We start from the raw sequence: 12,588 nt of genomic DNA, 5'->3' as shown, positions 1-12,588 counted from the left end.
CTAATTAAGTACCAGCCTTATCAAATGGGTCACAGGTTAAATAAAATTGACATCTTCAAGAGCTCCTATGCTCAATGGGTTCACACACACAGAAATGGGAGAAATTAAAGAACATGTTTCTCTTTCTGGGATTCACAACTCAAACAACAGTACATTGGTCATGAGTATGCCTCTAAACATCTGCTCTCACTGTATCATTGAAAATGAGTTTAAGAAGGAAAGACTGCAGCCAGGGAAAACACTGGCTTCAGTCAGTGGTGAAGTTTCAAGCTTAGCATCCTTCATTTCTTCTACTTAGACCAGTTTTCTGCTTAGATGTGGATGAATGTTTAAGGAAATCAACTCTTTTTGGCCCCAATTCTTTCTGCATCAACATCCTGGCAGAATATACTTGTTTCTGCCTATCTGGATACTTTTTGGCCTATCTTTGGTTCCCTGAGATCCCTGCAGCTTTCCTAAGTAAAGTAATTCTTCAGGTCGTGCTGAAGACTTCTCAGTGGATATCAAACTATCCTAAAACCTTATTAGCTAATTACAGTGACAGTGTGTATTTCCTCATTGGACTCTATGGGTTGACCATATGTTTTTTTCTTTCACATGTTATCAGCTGGGGCTCTGTGATGGATGGTAGGTCCAAAGTGGCCTTGCTTCCATGAGTGACATTTGGTAGTGGTCTCTGGCTCAAAGCACTCCAGGGACCCTCATCTTGTCTCATGGGCCTTTCAAAATGGCTGCTTGGGCTTCCTCATAGTATGGCAGCTGAATACCAGGAAGGAATATTCCAAGTGGAAGAAAGCAGAAACTGACAGTCCTCTTGAGGGCTGGGCATGGATGTCCCAGAATAATTACTTTTTCCCCAGTCAAACTCTTGTTCCCATATGCAATGTGTGAATATAAGAAGTGGAAGGATTGGTGGAGGACATCTTTGAAGGCTCTTTCATAATGCAGAACATATTCTATATTTTTCAGCCCTCCAGAAGCAAAACATGCTTGCTTTAATTAAAACAGTTTTTGAGGACCACTAGCTGCCTATATTGTTAAAATCAGAGCAATACATTGGTAAACTTGAAAAGGACCTTAGAGAGAGATTAATATACATCCAGGGGATCCTAGGCACCCATTTAGGATCCCCAACAAAGACAAGAGGTAGGCCAAGCAGGCAAGACCATGGACTTCCTTTTCTCTTTTCTGTCAAAATATTGCCTAATTTTTGAAAGACTTTCTGAGTCAAAACATTTGAAAACCACACGTCTAACTCAACTCCATAGGCACATCATAAGTTCCAACTCTGCCATCTCTGACAAATATCACATAGTCTCTGCTTGAATATTTCTGGACATGGGGATCTCACTATCATAAAAAAGCTAATTCCTTGTTTAGAGTCCTTTTCAATGCAACTAAGTGAAAAATTACTTTCCTGTAACATCCAAACATGGGTCATCACTGCATACTCTGGAAACTTCAAATTATTTTACCTTCATATCACAAGAACTTCTTCTAACTCTCCAGTGCAATAGGTCATATATCCGCCTGAGTCTCCAATGGATTTTTCTGTTTAATTCTCATGTTTATTGAGTTGGTAATGAAACAGGAAATGTTTTCTCCTTACCTGTTAAAAATGATTTTTTCCAGAATATTCTATTCCATAGCATCCATATTCCAAGTTTCAGAAACACTCAGAGGGTGAGGTAACATTGATTGACACTGTGAACTGTGTTGGTTAGGTCAGGCTTTCTCATCTTTGGTACAACTGACCATTAGGGATGGATAAATGATTTGTCAGAGGGGGGTGTCATGAGTATTGTAGAGTTTTTAGCAATACGTCTGTCATCTATACACTCAATAGGGGCAATAACACAAATATCTCCAGACATTGTCAAATGTCCACTAGGGAAAGAAACCACCTCCATTTGAGAACAATTAATTTAACACTATAGAAATTTCTCACTCTCATAGCAATCTAATATGCATGTTCTTGGTTAGTGGATTGCTTTCCTCCACATGATGTCTTAGAGAGCCAGTGCCCTTCTATCTTTTGGCTCTCTGTCCCTTAGGAACTTGGAAGCCCTGCCCTCAGCAGTCAAGGGGAAAGAGAGGAGAGAAGGCACAAATGTTTCTTAACCATGTCTGCCAAGATGTGACCTACATACACCTTCTTACTTTCCAAGGGTGTATATTGGTTATGTGGACCCACCAGGATGAAGGGGGTGGGCTGACAAACATAGTCCAAGGTTGGACCACTAGTTTTCTTCTAATGACAACTCTATACCTTGGAAGGAGAAGCATGATGTATGTTGGACCATTAGCCAACTTTGCCTCACACCCATTTTCTATACCACAGATATTGATGGGTGTGTTAAATTGTTCACCTTTAATTCAAGATGTACCAACATTCCTGGGAGCTACTTTTGTATGTGCCATCTTGGCATTGCAGTAAGCAATGGACAACTGAATTTCAATGTCAGAGGGTTGGAATGTAAAATTGAGCAGATAGTTTATTGGCCAGCATTGGAAGGAAATATTGCCTTATAACATTGGGGTGTTTACATTTTCATGTTCTTTGCAGACATTGATGAGTGCTCCCAAGATCCATCACCATGTGGGCCAAATTCCATCTGCACTAATGTCCTGGGATCCTACAGCTGTAAATGCACCATGGGTTTTCATCCTAATCCACAAGGCTCCTGGAAAGATGGCAACTTCAGCTGCATAAGTAATCAGCTTCTTGTGTGTCTTTTCAATGGAATTCATGGCTCACTTTGTAAAAATCCTCACACTTCCCAACCTCTGTGTCGTCATTTTACATTTACGTCCTCCAGTGATTCTCTTTACTCACTCATTATATCAATCATTAATTCACTCATTCAATAGATTACCTTTGGAGCATGTATTATTCATTTATTTATTTTAACTTTATTGGAGAAATTGTGCATAAATCACAGAATTCCCATATTCTACCCTATTATTAACACCTTTCACCCATGTGACTCATTTTCCACAATTGCTGAATGGACGTTTTTACAACTATAATATCAAATATAGTCCTCAGTTTAAATCAGGGTTCATGGCTTTCTAATATTTGAGGAATAAATGAGGGAACGAAAACTTCCAGCCATAGGATTCCAAATTCTTATGGTGTTTATGGAAATTTATGGCTTTCTAAGCACATGAGCACTGAAAGTGTGCTGGATCTAAACCCAAATACATAACCAGAAAACTTTCTTGAAGTGATGTTTTTGTGGATGCATAAGTAGGCATAGAATTACCAAACAAAGGAGTCAAGTGTGGGAGAGGATATGCCCGGTAACTGAAGAACGAGGTGCAAGTGCTCTTGGGCTGAAAGGAGTTTGAAAAACTGAGGAAAGGTAGCTGATGGGTCGATATGGGAGATGTTCTAGAAAGTTTGGCAGGGCCAGGGTTCACAGGGTTGGCTCATTCTTCTGGTTTTGGGTGGATTGTAGTTGTGAGCAACTTAACTAAAGTAAGAAGGTGATGTTTTCCATGGAGATACCACAAGTAGCAATTAGCTGGAAGACTGCAAAGAGCAATTTCACATCCACAGATAAAAGAGGAACCTGGAAATGAGGAGAGAGTTAAAGTGAGGTGTTGTGCAAGGAAGGCAGATATACCTGGTGCATGTAGTGCAGGAAAGCCTTGATTCCAAGAAAATGCAACACAAACAAGAGTGAAAAATGTTCATGATGATCCTTTGCATTTTGGTGGCACTTTATAAATACCTTCATCTTGTTTCCAATCTTATTGGTGGCTTCTGGCCAAAAATGTTGACATTATCCTTGATTCCTTTCCTTTCTTCAAACTTCATATACAACCAGTTGGCAAATCCAGGGACATTGCTTTCAAACTAAAATGCAGATCACATTCTCTCCATGGCTCTCTGTGATGGTTGGGTTCATGTATCAGATTGGCCAGGTGATGGTACCCAGTTGTCTGGTCAAGCAAGCACTGGTGTAACCATTACTGCAGGGACATTTGTGGCTGGTTTAATAAAGCAGAAGGCTGGTTTATTAAATCATCAGTCAATTGGCTGAAGCTGTGACTGATTACATGCATGAAGGATGTGTCTTCCACAATGAGAGAGTGCAATCAGCTGGATTTAATGCAATCAGTTGAAGATTTTAAGGGAAACACACAGGAACTTCATGTCTTCCTCAGCTAGCCACAAAGCATTTCCTGAGAAGTTCACCAGAGTTTCCAGTTTGCTGCCCCAGGATTTCATAGAACACATTCATCCGAGTTGCCAGTTTGCTGCCTGCCCTATGGAATTTGGACTCATGCATCCCTACAGTTGTGTGAGACACTTTTATAAAAGCTTTTATTTAGATATCTCTTGTTGATTATGTTTCCCTAAAGAACCCTAACTAATACACTCCTCCTTGAGTTGCACCCAACATCATCATTTGCCTGGGCCAGGGCAGTCACTTTTTGCCTGGTCATCCTGCTTCATCCTCTCTCTAGCTGATTCCCCGCCCAGTGGTCAGAAGGATCCTGTTAACCTGTAAGATGTGAGATGTCCCTTCTCTTCTCAAAATCCTCAATGGCTCCCATCTCCACCTGTTAAAAAGCCAAAGTAGTCTATGGTCTAGCAGAATCTGTATGAGATCTGAGTCACCTCCCTATCCTTATCTTCTGCTTTTTGCTCTCCCACTCTGCTCCAACTACACCAGCCTCCTTGTTATTTGTGAAATCACCAGACACAGTCATGCCTCAGGGCCTTTGCTCCCACAGCTCCCTCTGCCTGGAATATTTTTCCCCACATATCTGCACAGATCCTTCCCTCACTTACTTCAGGTCTTTTCTCAAATGTCATCTCCTCAATGATGCTCTCCCTGCCTGTGCCTTTTAAACATGTACTTCCCTCCACTGCCCTTTCCCCCATCCCTTTCGATTACCTTCCCAGCTTCATTTTCTCCAAAAATATGTTTGTCAATTTTTACATCTTTATTATCTTTCTAAACCATCCTCTGATTAGAATAAAAGCTCTTCAAGGTCAGATAGTTTCATTGATTCCACAAGGTTTTATTGATCATCCACTGTGCCTAGTCTCTGTACTAAGCCCAGGAATACAGCAGTGAACAAGACAGACACAAATCCCTGCCTTCAGGGAGCTCACAGTCCATGGGGGATGCTAAACTTTCCACACTTATTTATAAAAGACTTTACATGGAGTTATCTTGAAAATTGCTTGGAAATTTATTCCATTTACACCACATCTGCTTTCTCGTGTAGCAGTCAAAAGCATGCAATTTGACTTTAAACAGGTCTTCCTCTTCCATTTACAAGTTGTGTGTTGTTGGGAAATCACTTAACCTCTCTAAGCCTTGGTTTCTGCATCTGTATAATGGGAATTGTAATAGTTCTCTATTGTTTCTATAATAAGTTATCACAATTATAATAATTGTAATAGTTCTCTATTGTTTCTATAATAAGTTATCACAAACTTAGTGGCTGAAAAGGCAGGGACAGAAGATTCACACATCCTTTATCCTTCTTCCAATTGTCCAGAACCAGGACACAACTGGATGCAAGAGAAGGTGGGGAATGCACTCTTTAACTTAATGACTTATAATTAAAATGAAGGGGGGATGGATCTGGGGTATAGCTACCATTCCTTGCCTTGAGTAACACTGTTCAAATTTGAACCCAGGCCTGTTTTGCTCCAGAGCCTGCAGTTTTGACTCTTGTATGATTCTGTCTGCAGCTTTGTTGGTGTTCTAGTGTGGTCCATGGTGTAACAGCATCAGCAAATCCCAGGGGCTTGTTAGAAAGGCAGCAGCATCAGTCCCTCCCCAGGCCTGTTAAACCAGAGTCTGATATTCCACAATCTCCTGGGTTTCCCAAGTGAAGCAGACATTACTGGTTCATAGATCACACATTACATAGCAAGGTTCTATATCAGTGCTTCTCAAATGTTCATTTACATACAAGTTGTCTGGGAATCTTTATAAAAGACAGATGTTGATTCAGAACATCTGGGGCAGGGCCTGAGAGTTTGCATTTCTGTCAAACTATCAGGCAATTCTAAAGCTGCTGGTCCTCCTCCCACACTTTGATTAGCAAGCCTCAACAACTTTCAACATCCCTGACTGTGCACCTCAGTTGCCCTCACTCTCTTGGGCTGGGTCCCTTTGCTGCCTGCTCTGGGTCTTTAACTTTGTCAAAATTCTCCCTTCCACACTGCCCAGGTGTGAATGAGTGTGCAGACACCACTGTATGCCCAGCTTATGCCACCTGCACTGACACTACTGAGAGTTACTACTGCACCTGCAAACAAGGCTTCCTGTCCAGCAACAGACAAAGGAACTTCAGGGGCCCAGGGGTGGAATGCAAAGGTGAGTTCCTGCCCCCTCTAAAATATTCCTCATTTGGTAGGAAAATGAGGTGGAATCTGACTGTGTAGCAGATGTAGTTACTTCTTATTTTTTCAGTGTTTTTTTTTTCTTAAAAGTTTTATTTTGAAATAATTTCAAACTTCACAGTTGCAAAAATAATATGAAAACATACAGCAAACTCTACCATGCTTCCCTATCCCAATACCCATATTCCAAAATGTTAACATTTTGCCATCCTTGATATCCCATCAATTATGTCTATCTTTTATCTCTCGCTTTCTGTATCTCTTTCTCTGCCTCTCTTTCTCTCTATCTCTCTTTCTCTCTTTCTCATCTATTTGTCATAAATCTATTTGTGTACATGTTTCAATCACTTACCTTATCTGTCATCTATCTAATTCATCTATCTGTATCCATCCATCCATTCACCCCCCAACCATCCATCCATCCATCCATCCATCTATCCATTCATGCTACTGTCTGTATCTATATCTATCAATCTATCCATCCACCCATCTGTCTATAATCTATCATCTATATCTATCTGTCTATATATCTAATCTCTAATCTATCTGTATTTACCCATCCATCCATTATCCAGCCATCCATCCATCCATGCACCCATCCATCATTCCATCTATTCAATCAATTATCTGTACATCTATGTATGTATGTATCTATCTATCTATCAATCTATCTGTGTAGCTATCATATATCTCTCATATATCTGTCTACATCTTCTAGTATCTATCTAATCTGTCATTTATATATATATCTGTAACTATATCTACATCTATATCTTTATCTATATCTATCTATATCTAATCTGTCATCTATATAATAGTCATATATATATGTATCTATACCTATCCATCCCCCAAACATCCATCCATCCATCCTTCCATCCATCCATCCATCCATAGATCCAACCTGTCTATCTATATCTTTATCTTTCTGCTCTCTATCATCTATCTATCTCTGTATCTATCTATGTAACCCTCCATCTATAATCCCTCGCCTCTATCTGTCTATATCTAATCTATATCTAATCTCTTATCTAACTGTATTTATCCATCCATCCATGCATCAATCCAATGATCCTTTCTATTGAGTATCTATCTATCTATCTATCTGTCTATCTATCTAATCACACATCTATATTTTTGGGCAGATGCAGTTACTTCTTTAATTTTCGTAAGTGTTTTTTTTCTTAAAAGTGTATTTTGAAATAATTTCAAACTTACAGGGTAGTTGCAAAGGTAAATCAAACCATATAGCAAACTCTACCATGCTACCCTATCCAGATACCCATATTCACAATATTAAATTTTAGCCACACTTTCTGCTTCATTCTATTACCTATCTGTCATGTATCTATCTATCTTTCTCTCTATGTATGTACTTATCTATATTTCCAACTCTCTATCTCTATCAATCTAGCATGTATCTGTCATCTATGTGTATATATCTGTTGTCTATCTAATCTGCCATTTATCTATCTTTCTACTGATCTATATCTATCTTTTGATCTATTATCTATCTAATCTGATGTCATCTAAATATCTATCCATCCATCTACCCATCCATCCATCCATTCATACATATGTATCATGTCTATCTGTATCTATATCTACCTATATATCAATCCATCCATCTTTAATCTATTATCTATATCTATTTGTCAACATATCTAATCTCTTACCTGTCTATATTTATCCATCCATCTATTTATCAATCCATCCCTACTATTTTTCTATTTATCATCTATCTATCTATGTATCATCTCTAACTTCTATCTACTTAATAAAACATCTATGTATAATTTCTAATCTATCTCTATCTTTCATTATCATGTCTGTCCACAAACATAATTTTATTCTTTTCTTTTCTAAATTCCTTTCTTTATTCTTTATTTTTTTTAATGTGCATAGGAGTGCATGGTTTTCTTATGACCTAGCATCACCTTCACCATAATCTCAAGCATGCCCAGATTAAAGGGGAGGGAAATACACACCCCCAGTCACATCACCACCTAACAGGAGCCTATGGGTTGGAAGATAATGTTTCAACCATATTGGAAACGCGGTCTGCTACGTAGGATGAGGCAAGTTTGTAAACCTGCATTTTTTCTGTCCAGATGTAGATGAATGTTCTCAAAGTCCCCCAGTTTGTGGACCTAACTCAAAATGCACCAACATGAAGGGGAGATACAAGTGCAGCTGTTTGCTTGGTTTCTCTTCTCCCACTGGAAATGGATGGATCTCAGGAAAGCCAGGCCGTTTTGCCTGTTCAGGTAATGCTCTCAGACATGGGGTGTTTGGTGAACACCTGCCATTGGGTTGTCTGACACTCATCTCCAGTGCTCCTCAGACATCAATGAATGCCTCAACAGTGGGATCTCCCTTGAGTATTCTATACTAACTCCTTTGGGGGCTACAGTTGTAGCTGCCAAGTTGGATTCATCTCCAAGAACTCCAGTTGTGGAGGTATACAGAACTGTTCTTCATTCCTTACCTAAGTCATTAAGGACCACTAGAGTTGACAATGTTACAACATAGTAATGAGTTCCTCAAGGATACAAAACTAATTAGAAGAAGATCCAGGATTTGAAATCATGTTAAGGGTCTATAACGAGCTAACTAGAGGGTGAGGCTCTACTTGACAGTAATGGGGACTTCTTATACTTAGAATAATGTTTCTTCCAGGGGACATTCCCAATATCTACAGACATTTTTGGTTGTTACAATTTGGGGGCAGAAGGGATGGCTGCTGGCATCTGGTAGGTAGAGGTAAGGGCAGCTGCTTAGCATCCTATAGTGCATAGGACAGCAGCCCAAGACTAAGGACTTTCTGCCCCACTTGGCAATAGTGCTGCGGGTGGGGAATCCAGCTGTAGGCAGAATTCAGACTTCAGTTTCAGAACTTCATCCTGAAGGTATTGGAATAAAAACTTGAAAGTTATTCTTTATTCTCCTTCCCCTTTCATATCAAATCAGTTATCAATCTTGGGGAATTTACCTGCTATATATCTCTTGAAACTTTCCATTCTTCTTCACCTTTGCTTCTGGGTTTTTAGTTACTCTAGCAGCCTCTTCACTGGTATCCCGCTTACTCAAGCCTTGTCCCCTTGAATTCATCCTCTTCACTGAAGCCAAAATGTTCTCACAAAGAGACAAGTGTTCCATCTTCCCTGAGTCTGTTGCAGCACTACTATTCTCCATGTTCTTTAAACTGAAGGTAACTCCATCAAACAAGGCTTGGAAATTCACCTGGCTTAATATAAAAGAGGATTACAGTCATCTTTGATTTTTCTAATACATCTGTATCCGTCAGCAATTATTGAGTAACAAATCACCCAAATACTAATAGTTAAAAACAACTACCATTTTTTTAGCTCATGATTCCATGGTTTGGCAGCTCAGGTTGGGCTCTGATGGTGGTTATTTTGTTCTCCACTGAGTTTACTCCTGTGTCTGTGGTCAGTTGTGGGTCAGCTTTGCTGATCTTGGATGGGTTGGCTTACATATCTGGGGCTTATCAGGGATGATACCTCCCTTACCCATGAGTTCTATCATTTTTCATGAGGTTAGGCTGGGGCTTCTTCATATGTAAAAGATAAAGGGCCTGTGAGAATGAGCAGAAGCACACAGACCTCTTGAAGCTTAGGTGTGGAAGGGACACTTTGTCACTTCTGCTGGATTCTTTTGTGGACATGAGTCACAGAGCAAGCCTAGCTTCATGGTGTGAAGAAACTGATAACCATCACTTGATGCTAGATACAAATTTGCATTGCATACAATCCATACGAACTCTGTGGAGAGAGGGAGGGGCAAAGACAGTGGCCATTGTTTCTATTTATGATAATTATGTTTTTAATGCAAATTTTATTAAGATATATTCACATACCATATGATTCCTCCAAAGTATAGAATTGGTCTCAGAGTGCCACCACCTAATTGCACAATAATCATTGCATTCAATTTTAAACCATTTTCATTGTTCCAAAAAACAAAAATAACAGATAGACATAAAAAAGAAAACCCCAAACAATCAATTCTCCTTATTCCCCCTATTATTGATCCCTAGTATTGGTGTGGTATGCTTTTTACTGCTGATGAAATGATACCAAGATATTACTCTGAACTACAGTCCATATCTTGCAATAGGAACTTTTTCTCCATATAACAAACTATTATTAACTCTTTGTACATGTGTTATACATTTGCATTAGTTCATAAAAGAACTTAATTATATTGTAGTGTTAATGTTATACAATATCCACTTCTTGATTCACTGTGTAAGAAAGGAATAAGTTTCGTTTTCACATAGAGACAGCATGGAATAAGGGAAATGGAGGCAAAACCAGTTGAAACAAGCCCCAGACAAAGAGAAGAGAGAATCTGCCTGATGTAAAGAGACATGAGGTAGTATCAGAGGCAGGAACTCACAGCAAAAAAAATAAAAATAAAAATTTGGGGGGGGATTGGCTAATCAGTTCAGAATCTCAATAATGAGCTAGTTGGCTCTCTGGGATTGGCTGTACAAATTAAAATCTCAAAAGATGAATTAGTTAGTGTTCTCGGATAGGCTGTAACCTCTGTAGTACCCAGTCAATGGGGAAACAGGGGAGGGACTTGCGAATTAGGAGTAGGAGATTTAAAGATCGCCATTGTCTTCCTCTGGCGCGCCAGCCTTCCGCGTGTTTGGCTGGACGCCCCATCTTGCAAGATCGTAAATAAATTCTTTTTTCCTCCAGAACCGAGAGAGTGTTTATTCCCTTACAGGTACCGCTTTATTTCCGACAACTGTAATCCAATCCAATATTTTAAACTCTAGCTTTCCCTTTGGTGGCATACATGAGTCTAAGAAACCCCTTCAGCCAAATTAACCTACAATTCAGCTTTATTAACTGTAATCCCAATAATGAGCTACCCTCATCACTATCCCTTTCCAAACATTTAAATTCAAACTTGTTAAAAATACTGTACATAATAGGCAGCCACCACCTTTCTCTAGCTTCAGTGTATCTCTTGGCATCCTATATTCTACATTTCATAACTATGAGTTTACATATTCAGTCTAGTTCATATTAGTGAAGTCACATAACATCTCTCCCTTTGTGTCTGACTTACTTAACTCAACATGATATCCTTAGGTTTTATCCATGTCACATGCTTCAGGACTTCATTCTTCTTATTGCTGAATAACACTACATCACATGTATGTAACACATTTTGGTTATCTTTTATCCTTTCATCAGTTGGTAGACATTTGGATTATCTCCTTCTTTTGACAATTGTGAATAATGTTGCAATGAACATCGGTATGCAAATGCATGTTTGTGCCCCTGGTTTCAGATCTTCTGGGTGTATACAGAGTAGCGGATTGTGAGGTTGTAGGTTAACCCAGAAATTTAGCTGTAGAGGAAACACTGAACTGTTTTAAAAGTGCTTACAATCTTTCTGCGTACATGGTGATGGTCAAAATTTATACTTAGGACCACACCTCCCTGAAATAGAGGTCAAGAAATGAGTTCATTGTGACCCAGAAAGAGAGAACATGGAAATTGGGGAGCATGACACCATCTGCCACAATTTAGTAACAGGCAGAATAAACCTCCTATCCATGTTCTCCTCTGATGGTTTCCTCGCTTGCCTTGACTCCAGATTTTCTCTTCTACTCACCAGATGTGGATGAATGTGCCAATCCCAGAGCTTGCCCAGAGCATGCCAGTTGCCATAATTCTCTCGGAAGCTACTCTTGTTCCTGCAACCCAGGATTTGCATCCATCAGTGGAGAGCTGAGTTTCCAGGGTCCAGGAGGGAGGTGTCAAGGTAGGTGGAGGCACCTGCTGGGAACTCAAGTCCAAGGGTTTTCTGAAAAATCAGCAGTGCTTGGTGAATGTGGAACTTGGCAGAGTTTAGTACACATGTCTTCAAAGCTGAAGCCAATCACATTCATTCATTCAGTAATTCAACAAATACCACTTGAATACCTATTATTCACCAGCTACAATTCTGGGTTCTGGGGATACAGTGGTGAATAAAACAGGCAAATGTACTTGTTTTCCTAGATCATATAGTCTAGTGGGTAGTGATATGCAACAAGAAAAAGTGAACATAATCTCTGTAATGTATAGCTAAAAGGGATGAAGACAAATATTGTAGACTTAAGAACAATGTCTAGAAATAGCAAATCCTCAGAGATAGAGGTTACCATGGGAGAGGGGAAAGGGGAG

At 39.5% G+C, this 12,588-nt stretch overlaps 1 protein-coding gene across 1 annotated transcript in view; it reads left to right on the top strand.

Moving 5' to 3' along the window:
• Positions 1–12,588, top strand: part of LOC119525560 (fibrillin-1-like) — a 144,031-nt gene that overhangs the window by 44,817 nt on the left and 86,626 nt on the right. The window contains exons 6-9 of the mRNA XM_037824330.1: positions 2,567–2,713; positions 6,204–6,350; positions 8,488–8,643; positions 12,038–12,184. Coding sequence (XP_037680258.1) covers positions 2,567–2,713; positions 6,204–6,350; positions 8,488–8,643; positions 12,038–12,184 — 597 coding nt within the window. The remainder of the gene's footprint in view (positions 1–2,566; positions 2,714–6,203; positions 6,351–8,487; positions 8,644–12,037; positions 12,185–12,588) is intronic.

The sequence above is a fragment of the Choloepus didactylus genome (assembly GCF_015220235.1).
Source record: "Choloepus didactylus isolate mChoDid1 chromosome 25 unlocalized genomic scaffold, mChoDid1.pri SUPER_25_unloc2, whole genome shotgun sequence".
Taxonomy (NCBI): Eukaryota; Metazoa; Chordata; class Mammalia; order Pilosa; family Megalonychidae; genus Choloepus; species Choloepus didactylus.
This window is presented reverse-complemented; position numbering and strand designations above follow the sequence as displayed.